Consider the following 21,168-nt stretch of genomic DNA (forward strand, 5'->3'; position numbering starts at 1 on the left):
TCCAATTCCTCCTGACTAGACAGCTCTTTACTGCTTGTTTCCATGTTCATTTCAGTTTCTGTTATGTGGGTGTAAAGTGTGAATGTGAGTGCCTGTATGGGTGCTAGTATGCATCAGTTTCATACTTTATGTATTTGTGTGTGTGTGAGTTTGTGTGATTGAGGGTGGAGGAATAGGGTGTGAATATGCACAAGTGTATATCTTAATATTTGAATAATGTTGCTTCTAGGCTACATGCATATGTGTGTGCATTGTATGTATGTTTGTGTGTGTATGTGTGTTTGAATTTATTCTGTCATGTGCCTTTTTATTATTACAAACCTCTGTTGTGAAGCTAATGGAGCTCTAAACCATATTGGAGAAATGCACCATTGAAATCTTTCATAGAAGTCAGTAGTATTATTAATTTTAAGAAAGTGGTGAGTTAACAAATTCCACAAACTTGTTGATATTTTGTGCATTATATGAGTATAGTGGAAAATACAACAAAAAAGAGGGCGAATGAACCCTCTTTCAAGGACTGTGCAGAGATGCATTCCTCAGCAAAATATCACAGTTTTTGTATATAACTATTAATGAATATTAATTTGCATGCTTTTATACACATGGGCATCCAGGTGCACACACACACACACACACACACACACACACACACACACACACACACACACACACACGTCTCAGTAACTTTTTTTACAATCATCTTTACAAAAGACAATGATGAAACTGAAAATCAACTTTCTGAAATAAGAAGTATAGAAACGACCATAAAAATACTGTCATTGTCACTGATCCTGTAACCTGGTTGGGTTGATGGTAAACTTCACTGCTGAAAGTATCACCAATATTCTCTTTTTCTGACAGTCATAGGATTGGGCCCAAGTTCTGGCAAAGCTCCTCTGTGTTTACTTAATGATGGTGTCTGCCCACTTCTTTGGCTGTCTGCCTTATTTTCCCCTGCACTGTTCCCTGACAGATGGTCTTTATGAGCCCTTAAAAGGTATGGGTCGTGGACCACCCACATGAGCTTCCGTGTGTAGTCAAAAGCGACAGCAGTATGGGTCGTGGACCACCCACATGAGCTTCCGTGTGTAGTGAAAAGCGACAGCCAGCAAAGGTTAAGATCTTGTTATATGGCCATTATATGGTAAAAAAAAACAACAAAAAAACAAACAAAACAAAAAACAAAAACACACCACATTTTTTCCTTATCAGGATTTTTTTCCTGGTCTTTTTCACAGAAATTTTCCCATTACTGCACAGTTTCCATCAACTTAGTATTATTCTAAGTATGCATAAAGGTGTATTGTAGTAAGTGTTCACTGTTGACTATTCTAGTTTCATGGACAGTTTCAATGAGTATTTAAGTACACTTATGGAGATATGTGAATTTTTGTTTGCTCAAGTGTGTGTGTGTGTGTGTGCATGTGTGCATGGTGTGTGTGTGTGTGTGTGTGTGTGTGTGTGCGTGCACGTGTGTGTGTGTGTGTGTGCGTGCACGTGTGTGTGTGTGATTCATTACAATAAGTAATGCTGCAAAAATAAATAGAACATTCATTCAAATTCCAAGCATCATTAGCATACGTTGTCAAGAAAACAAAAACAAAATACATAACCATAATTTACAGTATCAGAAAAGGGAACAGATGTTTTCTTAACCTTTGCTGGCTGTCGCTTTTGACTACACACGAAGCTCATGTGTGTCGTCCACGACCCATACTGCTGTCGCTTTTGTCTACACACGGAAGCTCATGTGGGTCGCCCACAACCCATACCTTTTAGAGACAAAAACCTGTATATTCATCCAAAGCTTGTGTGGGTTGTGCACGACCCATACTTTGTAAAGAGACAAAAACCAGTATATTCCTCCAAAGCTTATGACAAAATATAGAAAAGGAAAACATATCGTAACAACTGATTACACACACATGCGCTCGCACACGCACACACAGACTCACACAAGCACATACACTCAGAAGAAACACATGCTCACACATTCACACACATGCACATACACACCCACACACACGCACACACAACTGATCACACACACAAATGCATAACACCACATGCACATACATACAAACTCTACTTATGTACACATAGATAGAGAGAGAGACTGAGACAGAGAGAGAGAGAGAGAGAGAGAGAGAGAGAGAGAGAAAGACTGAGACAGAGAGAGACAGACAGACAGTGAGACAGAGAGAGAGAGAGAGAGAGAGATGACTCATAGCATCCTGTACACACACAATCAAAAATATTCAGTCACACAGGTACATGCTGTTAGAGAAAGGGATGGAAGGGGGTTATAGCTGGGGGGTTATAGGCTAAAGGGATGGGGTGGGGGGTGGGGGTTAGTGGGAGAGTAGTGGAGAATAGTAAGCTATTGAAAGTAAAACTTTTTTATTTTCCTTCACTAATTGCAAATTAAACCTTCTGAAATCACTATTAAAAAGGTATGGGTCGCGTATGACCCACATTGGCTTTTGAGGGGTGACCACGTTTTTTCCTCTTTAAAAAGCATGGGTCATACACGACCCACCCAAGCGTCTGTGTGTTTAGTTAAAACACCATCTTTAATTACTCATTAACTAATTAATTTTTTTCATTTTTTGGCAAAAGTTGGCTTTTAGGTGTAGGAAGCATTTCTGAAATTTTGTAGAAAAATATTCAAAATTGGCTGAGATATTTGCATCTGTCTGTCTCAGTCTCTCTCTCTGTCAGTCTCTGTATGCATAAGTAGGGTTTGTATGTATGTGCATGTGGTGTTATGTGTTTGTGTGTGTGATTAGTTGTGTGTGTGTGAGTGTGCATGTTTGTATGTATGTGCGTGTGTGTGAATGCGTGAGCATGTGTTTCTTCTGAGTGAATGTGTTTGTGTGAGTCTGTGTGTGCGTGTGCGAGCGCATGTGTGTGTAATCAGTTGTTACGATATGTTTTCCTTTTCTATATTTTGTTATAAGCATTGGAGGAATATACAGGTTTTTGTCTCTTTACAAGGTATGGGTCGTGCATGACCCACACAAGCTTTGGATGAATATACAGGTTTTTGTCTCTTTAAAAGGTATGGGTTGTGGACGACCCACATGAGCTTCCGAGTGTAGTCAAAAGCGACAGCGGTATGGGTCGTGGACGACCCACATGAGCTTCTGTGTGTCGTCAAAAGTGACAGCCAGCGAAGGTTAACATGTATGATTTGGATATAGAGCAAAAGGCCTTGCAGTAATCTGAAGCCAGCAGGTTGCCTGCTTTGCCTTTTTCTTTTTTTCTTTTTTTTATTTAATTTATAACATTATCTATAGATCTTATAACTGTTGCTATATTTCTACCACACCCACACCCACACCCACAGCATGGATATGTTAAAAGGGGGGTAGTGGTGGGGGTAGGGGTTGTACAGGTAGGTGTAGAAGGTGAAGGGGTAGAGTAGGATAACAGGAAGAGGATAGGTGCACAATCCACTCTCTCCTCGTACCACAGCAGGGTCCTTTAGAAAGATGAATTGAGGTGTTTATTTCTCTAACTTTAAACAGCACACCTGGAACACACACAATATTAAAACCAAAATCAATACCAAAATATATGTTAGACATAATTACATTGATGTAACAGAAACATCATTATGTTGTCTGGACAAGTAAACAATTCCACAGATAACCTTTCTCCATTCTGACACTCAATGTCTAGCCGTACACTTTCTTCTCAAAGAGATCTATGTAAAGATGTAAAACAAGCTTCATATAGCTTACCATCAACAATCAGTGGCACATAAGTTAGCCGTACACTCTCTTCTCAAAGAGATCTATGTAAAGATGTAAAACAAGCTTCATACAGCTTACCATTTAACAATCAGTGGCACATAAGTTAATGTGCACCAAATATATGACTAACAAATACCAACTCCCAGTGTTTAACTCCTGTCAAACCACCACAGAATAATAGCTGTCGCACCAAGTATGTGGCAGACAATTACAAACTCCCAGTGTTTAACTCCAGTTAAATCACCATACAGTAATAGCTGTTTCCATTGAGACTGAACAAATCTGTACTTTGTCTCTGCAAAGTATCTCATTCGTAAAATTTTTACATGGGAATCATATAGTTACCAAGTAATTTGGTAAATATATAGCAACCTGTGTGCACCAACATAGGACTGCCTGTCAGTGGTCTCAGATCTTATTGAACACATACAGCTATGTGTTACCACACTGGCATATAACACATGACTACAGCACATAGTAATCACAACTACCAAGTCACACGTGTTCTCCATGTTGCATTATCACTCATGTGCACACACACACATGGAAACACATGAACATACAGTTAGCCTGTAGATTTGTTCACCTTGAATATAACCATCACCACCTAACATACAAAATAGGTATGTCAAACCTCAAAATAACTCCAACTGTTGCAACCAAAACATTCTACACAGATGCAACCCACACATAATCTCTGTGTTTCTTTGTGACTGACATTGTTCCCACAGTATGTCAACAATTGACACACCACTGACATGTTACTGAACATTATCATTTATGTAAGCCAAGATGCACAACCTGTAAACCCAAACATGATGTCCAAGCATCATACCATAATATCAACCTGTAGGAAACAGGAAGGGTGGGGGGAGGATACCCAAATACCCTAAACCAGTACTCCATTTAGTCATGTATTGGCTACATTGTGTATTTTAACCACTTTTCCCTCAGTCACTAGCCTCAAATACATTTAAGCCATACACATGCTGGCTATGCTCTCTCACAAGTCATGGTATCTGCATCAACACATTCCAGTTACATTAACTGTAAAATACCACATCAGCTAAAAAGGATCTCTCAATGCTCTTGTGACACAACATCACAATTCAACAAACTCCAAACTGTTTCCAAAAACCATAAAGTAAATTGTCAACAAAGCAAATTACCAGTACAAGCATTACTCACAGCCCCCAACGTTTCAGGGTTCACTTAATATTCATGTAGCAGAACACAATCCCACTGAGCCAGTGTGTTAGTCACAGAATCCAAATGTACCATAAATCAAGCATTCAACTAAGTCTGAAAAATAGATGCTAGTTTGACACTCACAGCCCCCATGGTACTGTCTTGTCCGTCTGGCTCTCCTGGCCTGCTCCAAGCAAGGAAAAGGAAGAAACCCCACTTGCCTATTCATTTTATCCTCTTCACAAGTTGGCGCTGTATGCAAACTATCTTCCGACCCAGAACGTTTCCAGTTGCCTGAAGTTAACAGACCAATCTGGGACCAACAGTGCTAGATTTGCACATCCAGCACTTTTCTCACAGAATCCAGCATTGTCAAGGAGAAGGGGAGGGGAGGGAGGGGGGTGGTGATGAAAAGAGGAAGGGGAGGAGGAGGAAAGATCGCCCAGCCCTGATTCTGTTCTAAACAGCTCATGATAAACACACCACACCATGTGGTGACCATTGAGGCAGATGCCATCCTGCCAGAGATCGACATGGGGGGTAAGGAGGGGGGTTGGGGGGGGGGGTTGAGGGTGATGGAAGTGGAAGGGAAAAGGGCAGGGGAGTGTACAGGAAGAGAATGGTCAGAGGAGATACCATCTTTACTTAGTATTTCTTGATAACTTGCTCCCTCTGCACTTGGCTGAGGGAAGGGGTGAAGGGAGAGAGAGTATGGGAAGGGGTGTTGGTGGGGATAGATGCCATGGAATGTGTGTGTGGGGTGGGGGGGGGGGAGAAGAGTAGGGAGGTAGGAAGGAGGGGTCCATCAGTGAGCAGTGTGTCTGAGAAAATCCCACACTTCCACCATAGGTGCCTGACACACTATAACAGATAGGACACAGTTTCAAACTGTGGTGGACAAAGATAACAGTATTGCTTAAACAGATGGGTATTTGAAGAAGACTTAAAAGAGGCTACAGAAGTGGAGGGTCAGCTGCCCACTTGAAGTCAATGAAGACATGGTAGATGTTTTGTTGGAGTTGGCCGTATTTCTCACACAGAACATGAAGGTTGAAAATATGTTCTTTGGTGCTTATTCCACTGTGAAACCTAGCTTGTTCTGCCATGGTTTCTGCCTGTGGTTTGTCTGTTCAGGATTACTCTGAGCATTACTTTGCTTGTGTGGCTGATCAGACTGGTATTTTTGTAATTCTGACACAGTTGTAAGTTGCCAATGGTTTTAAATGGGTTTCAGTGGCTTTAATCATGCAGAGTGTTTTTTTCTTTTCTTTCTTTCTTTTAAAAAAAAAAAAAAAATTGTTCAAGATAGCAAAAATATTTTCATCTTCTTCAAATCCATACTTCAGACTGTTACAACTTGAAAACTAAATTTATATTATTTGTGGGAAAATTATCTGTTTAATTAGAAATTGGAAAGCTATAGCAAGAACAAGACGTTCCCAAAACGTAAAACAAAAGATTCATCAGAAATGAAGACTGTTCCTAATATTCTGATGGCACGTTTAGAGGAAAATACTGCAAAAAATGTGCTACCACAGACACAATCAAATATAAACCAACATGTATGAACTAATGTTGTTCTTCTTTTAACAGATGTGAAACAGGCTCGAGAAAACCCCACAGTCCACAGACGGAGAACAACAAATAGAACAATGTCACACGGGGTCATTCCGTCAGGCCCAGTTGTGGCCGTTCATATGTTTGATGTTTCCTCAGACAAGTGAGTTCAGTTAGTTATTTACCTTCGGGTTTTGTGTCAAAACCAACCTCAAATGATGTGGTTGATGTGATAACCATCCCAGGAAACTGGGACCAGACACAACACTGACACCACCAGAACAGCAACACATTGAGATGGACAGCAAAAGTGTCAATTTTCATGCAAGGTGTCTGTATGATTTAATCTCACAACAATTTGACAAAGACCTTGGTGCTCTGTTGACAGAGCTAACCACAGAGCGAGTTAAGCTCTGTGCATGTTTTGTTTGAAAGCACTGGAGGACTCACCTTCAGCATCATGATGTCTTTGTTGACAGCAAAAGACCTCCATGACTGAGAGACAGATATTGATCACCATATTTTAAGTGTTTCCATGTTTGGAAGTGAAGATGACTGCTTGCATGCCTTTTCGTGCGAGTCTGCTTGAAAGCATGTGCATGTACACAGTGTGGTCACCTGTTTGTTCGTTCATTCTTTAGTGTAACGTCTTTTCACTTTAAGTGATATGATATTAGATGAGGGTAGGGAAAAAAAATTGAGGGGGATAGGGGGGGTACGGTGTACGCATGTGAGTAAGTGAAAGTGTGTGTGCCTTGGTGTTACCTATTTTTGTACATATATGTATTTATTTTTTGTTACGTCATTAATGCCTACATTGGAGATTAGACTGCTAACATTATGAGCTGTTTCAGGAAGAATGTACATCATTTAACCCATAGGCTGTCTATATGATGAGATAACTCATCATTGCAAACATGTACGCTTTGCTGCCACAATGACGAGATAACTCATCATCAAAATATTCTGACTTTCCCCTGGTTTGCATTCAGTTCATTGACAAAACTACCGGTCGCTTCAGCTTGGGGAATCTTTCTAGATTCTATTCATAGCTAGAAACACCATCTATGTCATGAGGCAGTCCTTTATTAGAACGTTTTGGTTGGGTTACTGCCGCAGGTGTTCACCTGGCTCCTCTCCTTGCTCGCTCAACAAAATGTCGGACTGACGCCATGCTCAAGACATGCGATCATGGCGAACTAAATCAACCAAGATTGCTTTCTTTAGCTGAGGCTCAGAAAGAATTAAAGTGTAAATTCAGAGGAGAAGACAGTGATGAACATTTATAGGACATTTGATAGAAAATAAAGAGAGTGGCCAAGATACGACTATCAGTGAGTGATGCCGGCAGTACAGCTGTAGCAGACAACAGAAAGTGACTGAATTATTAGGACACAAGACACCATGTGAGCAATTTTCTTGGCACTCAGCCAATGCAAATAAGTGACTGTGTGAGACGTAGAAGAGGAGGGGGGTGGAGACTGAAGGGCGTGGCCTCACATCCATATTATCACTTGGAGAAGTCACAGTGCATTGTGTCTCTCTCTCTTTTTTTAATTTTTGTTTTAATTACACCTACTTAACCGTGACCCAACTATGTTTTTATTGTGGTTGTTCCAGTATTTTGTGTGTGCAGATTTTCATTTGTCCAGAAAATATGATATTTTAATGCAAATTACTTGACTAATGTTTGTAATGAACAAGTTGAAAATGTGACAAAGAACAAAACACTGATTTCAAGACAACAGCATGTCACTGAAAATATATGAAATGGGAAAACATCATGTGTTTTGTATTCTTTATTCATTTACCTTTCAGAAAATACATACTTTTATGGGTCTTTCTCCAATAACAAAGAGCACAAAATTTTTTGAAAAATTTATACCCGTTTTTTTGTTGTTGTTGTTGTTGTTGTTTTTTTGTATTATGAAAAAACCCTGGCAAATAGATTTCACTTAAATCTTATTTTTCTGGCAGTGAAAGGGTTAAGTACTGATGATAATAACATTAAATGTGAGTTTTTTCCTTCTTTTGTATATATATATATGACAGTTTTTTGATTGATCGATATGGATACTTATACAGTGCCTATCCTTAGTCGGAGACTAAGTTCTGTGTACTTTTTAAACACAGGGTCATTTGCACAACAGGGTGTCTGCATGGATAGAGCTGACCACTGCCACTGGGTGCTCATCATTAGTTTTCTGTGTCATTCAGTCAGATTTCAGGCATGCACACATACACACTCTAACAGACATGTAACATTTTACATGTACTGTTTTGTTTATTTACCCTGCCATGCAGGTAGCCATACTTTATTTTCAGGGGTGTGCATGCTGGATATGTTCTTGTTTCTGTAACCCACCACCAACACTGACATGGATCACAGGATCTTTAACATGCATATTTGATCTTCTGCTTGTGTATACACATGGAGGGGGTTCAGGAACTAGCAGGTCTGCACATTTGTTGACCTGGGAGATCATAAAAATCTCCACCCTTTACCCAGCAGGCGCTGTCACCGAGATTCAAACCTGGCACCCTCAAATTGAAAGTCCAATGCTTTAACCATTCGCTTATTGCACCATGTCTCTTGGTCATGTCCTGTTTTGGGAGTGGAGATATGCTGGGAATGTTCATGTTTCCATGCTAGAGTAAAATTGATACAGATTATGGGATGTATAGCATATGTTCCATCTTCAGCATGTGTATGCACATGAAAGCAATTAAGATGCTAGCAAACATGCTCAGATCTTGACCTGGGAAAGTGGAGATTGGGAAAAAAATATTGTGACCATCCTCAAAACTGCATCCAAGACTGCCTTTGAAAGAACTGCTGTATGTACCCAGGTCAGATTCCAGTGATTCATCACAAACAGCAAAGGGACTTCGCCGGTGGTCCAGGGAAGCTCTTGATGAATCCAATGGCTTCCCCCCTCCCTCCCCCCACCCTCCCTCCACACCCAGGACATCTCGACCTGGCAGCATGAGGAGACAGAGGTCATCGAGTGGTCAGAGGCCTCCAAGTGGTAAACCCCAGAGGCCCAGTTCAAGGTCATTCACAGACGTCTCACTGGAGCAAGAAGGTGAGCTCACTTTGTTATTTCTACTTGAAGAAGTTCAAATGTTTTTGTTTTTTGTTATTGTTATTTTATTATGTTTTTTTTCAGTGACATTACTCCCACACTGCTCACTAAGTCCATCATACACAGCCACATCTGGGTTCTTCCTTTCCAGTTACTGCATCAGCAGTCCACAGGGAACTATCAATGTCAGGTCACCAAGAGGCCACCCACCAGAGGAGACCATGAACTGCTGCTGAGTCGCTTCAGTGGCATTCAGTTGTGCCTGTTCTGATTCATTGTACTAAGCACCCTACTGTCAACAATAATCTCTTCATCATGAAGCTAGACTGAGTGAGTGTCACCTCCAGAGTGGAGACCACTCCAACCACAGTCCCTAGTGAATCTGCCAACACCAAAGACTTTGACACAACTCACCCCAGGCATGGAAGTGGAGAGGATCAAAACTGAGGTCACCTTGAGAGCAGTGCATGAAAAGCCACAGAATCTGAGACATTTTTTTTCTACACTAATGATGAATGAGGTTGATGCTGCTGCTATTGCTATGGGGGTTCTTTCTAGGTTTGGGACTATGTGACAAGGCTGTACTCTGTGCTTCCTTTCATAATTATATCCTGGCATTAACCAGGCCTGAGAGATAGACACTTGCTGTGTTGGTCAAGAAATTTGAGCAATACACCCAAATATGCATCCTTGATGTGGATAATACTTGACTTCCCATTTAAGCCCATAGCACACCCAACTCTGGGTAGGAGGTGGCCACATTAAAAAACAAAACAAAAAAAAAACCCCACTTCCACTGTGATTCAAACCTGCATCCTCCTTTCTGTCAGTACACCATGCGAACCACTTTGTCACAGCAGTTTTTTTGTTTGTTTGTTTTTTGTTGTTGTTTTTTTGTTTTGTTTTTTGTTTTTTTTTGTTTGTTTGTTTGGTTTTTTTTTGGTTGTTGTTGTTTTTTTGGCTTCTTTTTTTGCTAGCATGACAAAGGCCTTTGACACAGGCTGTGTGTAGCATACTTGCTAAACTCGGCTGCCCAGGGAAATTTAACTGGTTCATCTGTCTCTTCCATGATGGTATGACTGGAGCAGTGCTGGCCAATGGTAATCCCTCTGAACCCTTCATCAACTCCCATTGAGTGAAACCAGGTTGCATTCTTGCCCCCATACTGTTCAAACACTTCTTCAGCTGTGTCTTGAGCCATTCTCTCATGACTTCAGCTGTGGTATTTATCTGAAGTACTGTCTGGATGGATCTCCTTTCAATATTTGAAAACTGAATGCCAAGACCAAGACAATTGAATGGCTTATCATTCATTAAAGCACTCTTTGCAGATGACTTTGCCCTGATGGCTCACAAGGAGTCAGACCTCCTGTTAACTGCAACCAAGTTTACAGAAGCAGCCAAGTCCTTTAGTCAATAAGTATCAGCAAGACTGAGGTCCTTCACCAAACAGCCCCAGGCTCTAGAGCACCACCTACAATTGTACACATTGAGACACACAGACTGTAGTGGCAGACAGATCAGACAATTATTGCTTGATTTTAGAAAAAAAATTATGGTGTCTGTTGAAGAAAAATGCTCCACTTCCTGTATTGAGCTGAAAAGGAAAACATAGGCAAAAAAACAAAACGCAGTGAGTAATGGAAGAAAAGTTGGAATTTTCACAACATGGAATTTGGCTGCCCACTCGGTTAACATGTATCCAAACGCCAGCCACAAAGGCTGCAAAATGATGGCAAAGGCCAGAAAGGCTCTGGAGCTGTCTGGTCACGCCAGTGCACAAATCTATGGTGAGGATGGGGACATGACATTTTTCATGGACACAGACCCACCAGAATTGAGTGAATTGATGTGAGCTAGATATGCTGACATTAATAATCCTTAAATAGAAAATGAACATGAAGTTGAACATGTCGCACATTCTGGAAATGATGTAGATGGAAGTAACTTATCATCAATGAGTGAACATGTTCCACAAGCTCAAAATGACGTAAACCAGAAAGTGTCAACAAGTGACCGTGTTTCAGACTCTCTGCTTACGTGAAAAAGAAAACACTATGAAAAATCCCTAAAATGCTCAGACTGCAATAGAAAAATTAATTATATGTGTACTGAACTGCTACCATATCAAGTTTGTATTTTGCCAGAACGCAAAGAAAATACACTTGCAAAATTTGTACTCAAACACTATTTGATGAAAAAAACTGAAGAGGAAATGACTGCACAAAAAAACATGATTCTGACTTCAACAAATATCATGAAAAACATGACTCTCAGAAACTAGTGATAATGCATTGTATGGACTGGTAGAGTTGCACAATAAAAAATTTTTAAAAAAGAAAAGAAAAGAAAACATTTGACAGAACCTTGAATTGTCTGTTGTAAACCTGACTGCACAGCAGCAAAAATCAGACAAAATCAGAGGAGATGCCATGAACCAAATCGTGTACATGCTGCAACCAAAATTCAACGAAAAGGATGACAAAGAAATGGGTGTTCTGACAGACATACACCAGACAGAAACACCATCAACTCTAATTTCTTTATCAAACATTCAGTGTAGTTACCTTTTGAAAGATGTACTGCCCCAGTCAAACTCTCTGCCTGACACAGTCTTCAGAGTGGATTATTCTTGGTTGCAAGACCGAGAGCATAATTCCAGCTAGGGACTTGCTCTCCGCTGGACTGAATAGGTAGAAAAATGATAAAAGTTGTGGCATTTCAAGGTTGATCATGCTCCCACCTATGCTACACTTCTGATGTCTCTTCACAAAGTCAGACTAGAGTCAAGCTCAGAAGGGTCTTCTTTCCCCGCCAATTCCACCAAGCCCAAATCCTTTGGCTATGGTTTTGCTAGATAGTAGATGGGGACAGTGGGAATCTTGTTAATCCATTCATGCGCATCACTAATTAGATGAGGGGGCATTTGGCTACCTTAAGAGAGTCATAGTTACTCCGCTGTTGGCCTGCATTTGATTGAATTTCTTCACCTTGACGATCGGAGGACTGGGCAGAAAACATGTTGCATCAACACCAGCCAAGAAAGCTCACCAGAGACTCTTTTTACTGCGAAAATTAAGAAGTTTTAATGTTAGTCCACACATACTTGAGCTGGTGTACAGAAGTCTGATAGAAAGTGTCATGGCTTTCAGTATTGTGGCCTGGTTTGGCAATCTGACTGTGAAGTTAAAGACAAAATTAGGACGAGTTGTAAACCTGGCCAGCAAAATCATAACCAAGCCCCAGCAACAACTGAATACCCTATACCAGTCCACACTTAGCAGAAAAGCACTCCAAATTTTTAATGATTCCACTCATCCACTTAACTCTGTCTTTCAGAAACTCCCTTCTGGCAGACGATGTAAAGTCCCTCTTAGTTAATGAGTAATTAAAGGTGGCGTTTTAACTACACACGGACGCTTGTGTGGGTCATGTATGACCCATGCTTTTTAAAGAGGAAAAAACGTGGTCACCCCTCGAAAGCTCGTGTGGGTCATGCACGACCCATACCTTTTTAATAGTGATTTCAGAAGGTTTAATCTGCAATTAGTGAAGGAAATTAAAGAAGTTTTACTTTCAATAGCCTCACTACGCCACTACTCTCCCACTACCCCCCTGCCCCCTCCCCGCCCCATCCCTTTCGCCTGTCTTCAGCTATAACCCCCTTCCATCCCTTTCTCTAACAGCATGTACTTGTGTGACTGAATATCTTTGATTGTGCGTGTATAGGATGCTATGAGTCATCTCTCTCTCTCTCTCTGTCTGTTTGTCTGTCTCTCTATCTATCCGTCTCTGTGTGCATAAATAGGGTTTGTATGTATGTGCATGTGGTGTTATGCGTTTGTGTGTGTGATCAGTTGTGTGTGTGAGTGTGTGTATGTGCGTGTGTGTGAATGCATGAGCATGTGTTTCTTCTGAGTGTATGTGTGTGTGTGAGTTTGTGTGTGCATGTGCGAGCGCATGTGTATGTAATCAGTTGTTACGATATGTTTTCCTTTTCTATATTTTGTTATAAGCTTTGGAGGAATATACATGTTTTTGTCTCTTTACTTCTTCTTCTTCTTCTGCATTCGTGGGCTGCAACTCCCACGTTCACTCATATGCACACGAGTGGGCTTTTACGTGTATGACCGTTTTTACCCTGCCATGTAGGCAGCCATACTCTGTTTTCAGGGGTGTGCATGCTGGGTATGTTCTTGTTTCCTTAACACACCGAATGCTGACATGGATTACAGGATCTTTAACATGCGTATTTGATCTTCTGCTTGCATATACACATGAAGGGGGTTCAGGCACTAGCAGGTCTGCACATATGTTGACCTGGGAGATCATAAAAATCTCCACCCTTTACCCACCAGGCGCCGTCACTTTGATTCGAACCCGGGACCCTCAGATTGACAGTCCAATACTTTAACCACTCAGCTATTGCGTCCGTCAAAGTATGGGTCGTGCATGACCCACACAAGCTTTGGATGAATATACAGGTTTTTGTCTCTTTAAAGGTATGGGTCGTGGATGACCCACATGAGCTTCTGTATGTAGTCAAAAGCGACAGCCAGCAAAGGTTAATGCAACAAAAGTCTCGCATCAAACTGGTGGTATCAATAGGATATTGTTCAAATGTGTAATGGATGTGTTTCTGTTCTAAAGTCTTCTCTCTCTGTGTGTCTCCTTCATTCATTCTTTATTCTTTCTTTTCTTTCTGTCAGTCTCCCCTCGCCTTCTCTCTCTCTCTAACATACATATCATTTGTGTGTGTTTGAGAGTGAGAGAGAAAGAGAGAGAGAGAGAAATGCTAGCTACTTCTAGCTACTGCACAGCACCGTGGAGTAATGTCATGCTCACACTTTGGTTTTCAATATCGCATCAACTACTAGATACTGGGCATTTAGAGGGTATTTTACAACATATACACACACACACGCGTGTGCGCGCGCGCGCCCACCAAAATTCATTTGAACATGATATTGTATGCTGCAGTTAATTTGCCACATGGTTGCACTCAGTTACTTTATCATGCATAGGTTTTAAAACTTATTTTTAAGTCTCTCGCTACTACTATAATTATTGCTTGTGAGTACCAGGTATTATTTCCATTGCTTCTGTATCATACAGTGATACACTTGTGAAAGCTCTTTTGCATTTTTTTTTTTTTTTTTAATAACCATTTATCAGAAATGTCAACAGGTATTAATTTGGACACTTTCCCTCTCCATTAAAAAAAAAACAACTTAAAAAAAAAATAATAAATCGGTATCTTCTTCAAATATTCCCTAATCCAGATGTTGTCACAGTTTACCAGAGCAGCCTGTTGTGTCATGTTGCAGATCTGCTGCCCCCCATGGCCACCCTGCGGCCCCAGTCCTCGCTGGGGAAGTACTCAGTGCTGCCCTCCATCAGCCCCACCCATGACAAGTTGCCAGTAGACACCATCATCACCAGCAGAAGTGATGGGTCTGAGGACCAGCGAGGGATGGAGGAGATGGAGTACCTCACATCCAGAATGGCTCACCAGGCATTGGTGGAGACCTCTCGCCGCTCCTCTAGGGACAGTGTCAATGACAGACCCAGGTCCAGGGACAATGGAGACATGAAACAGCGACAAGAACATTACAGAAGCAGTGTAAAACATCCAGACACTGAGCCCACTGTTGGTTCCATCACTGACAGACATGGACTTCAGCATCATGAGCCCTCCCCCTCCTCCACCATTTCTCCGGAGCTGGTGAATGACCGAAGCCACACCAGTTTATCCCAGTACAAGATGGACGAGGTTCCCAAACCATCTGTTGAGGGACAGGTGCTGTTGGGCATCAAGATTCCCACAGATGGCACACGCCACAAGCACTACTTCAACCAGAGAGACCAGCTGCGCTGCATTGTTCTGTTTGCAGAGGAGGTGTCGGGTGAAGACTTTAGTAACCACGTGCTGGTCCTAGCCACTCCCAGACAGTGCTTTGACAACCTCTCCCAGACCATTGAGGCTGCTGGTCTGGAGAGCAAAAGTGTCTTGCATCTGGAGGAACTTGACTGAGATGACGTGTAAGAAGGCATGGGTCCACACAGTTGAGGCTGCACTGCACTTGAGGAAGTCAGCATTGTTAAGACTGTCAAGGAGTTCTCAAGTGGAATGATTATAGTTTTGAACCATTTTGTCAAAATGATTCTTCTTCTTTCTTTGAACATCCACCATCATCATTTTGATGGTTCTGATGTGTATAGAACTGGGGGGATTTCCACTAGCTAGGTTGTTTTGTAGAACTGGCAGTTTGGGACTTGGGAGTGGGGTGGGGTGGTGGTGGTAGAGGAGGAGGAGAAAGGGTCAGGAGGGGGTGTGGGAGGTGGGGGTAGGGAGATGTGCTGGTTGGTCAGATTCGGGACTTGAAGCACTCCACTGAAGTTGAGGAGATAACCTCTGGAGGCAGGCTGTTCCAGTCCCTGATAATCCTCGGGAAGAAATATTACTTCCTGTAGTTTGTGTTACAGGCCAGGAGGAGATACGTCTCCCTGTGTGACTGTCTTGTGGACCGTGCAGGGGTGTGTGGTGTGGGCCTGAATGGGGTGTTGATGCTGACTTCTTCACGATCGTATTTGAAGAAGGTGGTCAGCCTTGCTGCTCTTCTTCTGTCTGCTAGGGTGGACCACTGTACATGTGTCAGCATGGAGTCGACACTCGAGGTGTGACAGTGGCGGTACACAACCCATCGAGCTGCACAGCGTTGGACTTTTTCAATGCTGTTGATGTTTTTGGTGGTGTGGGGGTCCCAGACAGGTGAGGCATATTCTAGAGTGAGGCGAACTAGGGTTTTGTAGGCTGTTTCTTTGATGTTGATGGAGCCCACTCTTAGGTTCCGCCTGAGAAACCCTAAGGTCTTGTTTGCCCTATTTGTTATATTTGAGATATGGGTGTCCCAGCTGAGATCTCTCTGCTTATAGAAAATGAAACATATAACTAGAACATTGCCACTGATTGTATATCCATCAGATACGTTTTATTTTTAAAATGCTACAACAGCAAGAACAAGAGAGGCAAGGTTTATTTCATTTGCTATTTGTTTTCTTATGTCTTTAAGAGATTGTTTCATTTGTTTTGCTGTTAACTTTGTTTCCTATTTATTTTCACAAGAATCTTTTTATGTTTCATTTGTTTTCACATGAAATGATCTTTTTTATCCACATTAGTGCACACATGCACAATAAGATATTTGGCAGTACGCTTCATTATTAAATATATCTCCATCCCATTCCTGAGAAAGGAAGGTGAATGTGATGGATGTGGTGAGGTGTAAAACATGTTTGCTCAAGTGCCATGCACATTTATTGTCACAATATTATATGAATTTGTGGGTGAGAACGATGTACAAATATATTGTTGCAAATGCATGCATGCATACAAGCATGTACATGTTTCATTGAACGAGATTTCTTGAACAGGGTTTGAAAAAAATTAATGTTTCATTATTGACAACAAAGTGCCTTTAGTAAATTTGCATGTGTAAAGTAAAGTGAGTCTGTAATAATATTGATTCAGTATGTGCATGTGTGTGCAGGTGTGCAAGTTTTCGAGAGACCAAACTTAGTGAGGATGAAACATATTTACACAAATCAAACCTTTCTGGCAGCCAGGTCTATGAAGATGTTGCAAATCAGGAACAGAGCAATGGTTTAATTCATCAACTGGCATAACCATATATAAAAAAAAAATTAATGATAATAAAAAAATATATTTATATTAAAAAAGCTTACAAATATGACCAGAGTTCATGTTTTGCACCCACTGTTCCTCAAACTTGTGATTGACCATGGGAAAAGCATGCAATAGACTGAAACTCAAGGTTAGAATGTCAGAAGTTCCAAATAGCATGACAGAAAAAGACTGGAGGCAAAAGCAGCATGGGTCTTGCATCCAATAGTCATCAAACATGATGCCACTGTTGGTCGTAGTGAGAGCAAAATGTAAAAGGTTAATGATGCAATTTGGCACAAGTAGGAAAGGAAAAAAAAGGAACATCATTGAGCTTTGATTTCTCATCCCGTCTGCCTTGAACTTGGTAAATGCTGGTATAGTGAGTGACTCTGGCAAGAGAACATGTATCCCATGAAAAGTGGAGGTCAAAGACAAATCACAGCCGTGTGATTTGAAATGTATTCTGTTACAAGACAATACTCTTTTTGTGGCATTTTCTGTGGTGTCTCCTATATTGGATCTGATGGGTATCACATAATAGATTTGAAGGTTTTGCCTCTCTTCTTTCATTAGCATTATTACCACATTTGCTAATTTATTTGGACTATGTATATATAAGATTGTATGCAAGGATGACATTTTTTATTATGAACAGCTGGGATTTTGATGTTTTATGAGAAAACTCAGAATGGCTGCATTTTTATGCAAGAACAAAATGATCTGTTAAAGTATCAAATGTCTCAAAAGAATTTACTGCAAAATGTGGTGCCTCCACTGAAATATTGTGCCCATTTTATTTGAGCCTTGTTATGTAATATTGTTTATTGGGTGGGAATCAGGCATTATCATTTATCAGCTTTATGTATGTGCTTAACAAATCAGTTGAAACAAAAATATTGATTAAATGAGCCAACACTTTTCGGGGTGGGGGTGGAGGGAGTGTGGAAAAAGGTAAATGGCTTAGTTTGAATTGATTAACATACATTCGTTTATTACCAAATTTCCATTTATTTTTCTATTCATTATATTTCCTTTCCATTTGGCAATACAAGATTTTAACAAACAAAGCAAACAAACAAAACCTGACTCAGAATACTTTATGAATTAAGTACAAATATAACCAAACAGGTGTGTCTTCTACTTGACTAGTCATGAATTAAAGTACAACAAACAGAACTGTTTTCTGCAGGCTAAATAAATATATACAAAACACTACAGAACAAACAAAACAGTATATAGGCTTGTCCATTCTGTATGTTTTGCTGCATTGTTTATTTATATTAGTATTTTATTTCTGGTGTCCTGTCGAAGGCGACTATGGTATGACAGTTCCTAGTTGCAACTCTCAATCCCATTGGGTTAACAACACACTCTGAAGTACAGTGAGGTCATTGGAATTTCTAGATGAAAGCACACACTGGTCCACTCTTCTTAGCATATGAAGAAAGTCTTTATAGACAGAGAGAGTCAATAAAAAGGAGACTTAATTCACCAGTCAAGAAGTGTGGAGATGACTAAAAAAATAATCTTTATTTACTAGTTAAGAAGTGTGGAGTAGATAGGCAAAAGAGACTTAAGGTGTAAGAGAAAAACACTTGGCTTATATCACAGATTGACATAAGTTTACATTTGGGCCAACAGCAAAGTGAGAGCTGTGTTCTCAGTGGTTTCTCCAGTCATATATATATATATATATATATATATATATATATATATATATATATAAATTTTTTTTTTTTTTTTATATTCTCAAGGCCTGACTAAGCACGTTGGGTTACGCTGCTGGTCAGGCATCTGCTTGGCAGATGTGGTGTAGCGTATATGGATTTGTCCGAATGCAGTGACGCCTCCTTGAGCTACTGAAACTGAAACTTCTCCAGTCAATGGGAAATCATTTACAGCTTAGTCTTTTGTGAAGGATTCTCAAACTAGGAGGCAAAATTGCACTGGTTCTTAGTGCTGCAGCCTTGTGGGCTAGATGGCCTTTGGGAGCCATCCCAACACCGACTGTCCTAAAAGCCTCTTGGCCGAGAGAGTGGGAATGTAACTTGGGCAAGACACTCTCCACTATAATCAAATTCTAGCCCAAATAGTCGGAACAGCAGAAAACATTGAAAACATGCATACAACAGCTGCTGTAAAGATTGCTGAGAATTATGTAACATTCTAACAATTTTAATAACGTTTGCTGTTTGTGGCACAACTGCTGTTTCACTCTTTCTTACGTGGTATTTTTCCATCTTTTATTAGTACGTTGTTAGAATTACGTAACAATCTAACAATAGTGATAAGGTTAATTTGCTGTTTGTGGCAAAACTGCTGCTTTTTGTGGCACAACTGCTGCTTCATTCTTTCTTAAATACTTGGGATTTTTTCATCTCTTGTTAGATTTGTTTTACTTTTGTAAGTGGTTTTGTATTTTCATTAACACAGATTTCTGTGTAGAATGAGTCAGAAAACAAAAATCATGGCATTTGTGACACATTGGTCCATAACTGCCTTTGACTGCGTCTCAGCAAAACATATGCTGCAGATAATGCAAAAGATCATTTCTCTTCATTGTGTGTTTTAAAAAATATGTGAAGTTTCCATGTTATGGTTTAATATGATTTTATACATTCTTGGATTTTCATGCCAGAGTACATTGGGTCCTATATTGTACAGAAAGTTATCTTCTCAATGCCAAGTTGTTTTTCACTAGTCATTCCATGAAAAGTTCTTGTGCATTGTATAAAAAGCAATTTGTTTCTTTGCTGTTTCAGTTATTTTCTTCTTGTTTTTGCTGACTTTTTTTCTCTTTTTTGGGAGGGGGTGTGGGGGTGGGGGTGGGGGGCAGGTGGGGGGGTGGGTGGCGGGGGGCATTGGTTTGTGTTGTTTTCTGACTCACTGGTGTTTGGCGTGTGTGCGTGTGCGCGTGTGCGTCCATGGTCATTGTAAACTTAAATGTTGGCAATTTCTTGGTCACTACAAGTACATCGGAACCCAAGTTAGCAGGATGGTATGTTTGAATAAGACCTTTCAAAAATCCCTTTTATGATGATATGCTAAGCAGTGTGAGAGATCAAAGGTCAAGGTCGCTATTTGGCAAAATAGAAAAAGCTTGTTAGAGACTTCATCTTACATCCAATTTTAATAAAACTTTGTCTTTTGGCAGTTTATGGGTACATCATGATCCCTAAAGAAATTCAGATTCATATGTTATAGTGTGTCAGGCACCTATGGTGGAAGCATGGGATTTTCTCAGACACACTGCTCACTGATGGACCCCTCCTTCCTACCTCCCTACTCTTCTCCCCCCCACCCCCCTTCCATGGCATCTATCCCCACCAACACCCCTTCCCATACCCTCTCTCCCTTTCCCCCCTTCCCTTGGCCAAGTACAGAGGGAGCAAGTTATCAAGAAATACCAAGTAAAGATGGTATCTCCTCTGACCATTTTCTTCCTATATACTCCCCTGCCCTTTTCCCTTCCACTTCCACCACCCTCAACCCCACCGCCCACCCCTCCTCCTTACCCCCCATGTCGATCTCTGGCAGGATGGCATCTGCCTCAATGGTCACCACATGGTGTGGTGTGTTTATCATGAGCTGTTTAGAACAGAATCAGGGCTGGGCGATCTTTCCTCCTCCCCTTCCTCTTTTCATCACCCCCCCCCCCCCCCCCCCTTCTCCTTGATAATGCTGGGTTCTGTGAGAAAAGTGTTGGATGTGCAAATCTAGCACGTTGGTCCCAGATTGGTCTGTTAACTTCAGCCAATTGGAAACGTTCTGGGTCGGAAGATAGTTTGCATATGGCGCCAGCTTGTGAAGAGGATAAAATGAATAGGCAAGTGGGGTTTCTTCCTTTTCCTTGCTTGGAGCAGGCCAGGAGAGCCAGACGGTCAAGACA

General features: G+C 40.9%; 1 protein-coding gene across 1 annotated transcript in view; it reads left to right on the forward strand.

Annotated features, from left to right (window-relative positions):
• The window catches only part of LOC143287297 (uncharacterized), a 19,700-nt gene extending 770 nt beyond the window's left edge, over positions 1 to 18,930 (forward strand). Inside the window, exons 2-4 of the mRNA XM_076595244.1 lie at positions 6,543 to 6,669; positions 9,357 to 9,592; positions 14,920 to 18,930. Of these exons, the coding sequence (XP_076451359.1) occupies positions 6,602 to 6,669; positions 9,357 to 9,592; positions 14,920 to 15,626 (1,011 nt within the window). The 5' untranslated portion in view covers positions 6,543 to 6,601 and the 3' untranslated portion in view covers positions 15,627 to 18,930. The remainder of the gene's footprint in view (positions 1 to 6,542; positions 6,670 to 9,356; positions 9,593 to 14,919) is intronic.
• Positions 18,931 to 21,168: the final 2,238 nt, after the last annotated feature.

The sequence above is a fragment of the Babylonia areolata genome, chromosome 11, assembly GCF_041734735.1.
Source record: "Babylonia areolata isolate BAREFJ2019XMU chromosome 11, ASM4173473v1, whole genome shotgun sequence".
In the NCBI taxonomy this organism is placed as follows: domain Eukaryota; kingdom Metazoa; phylum Mollusca; class Gastropoda; order Neogastropoda; family Buccinidae; genus Babylonia; species Babylonia areolata.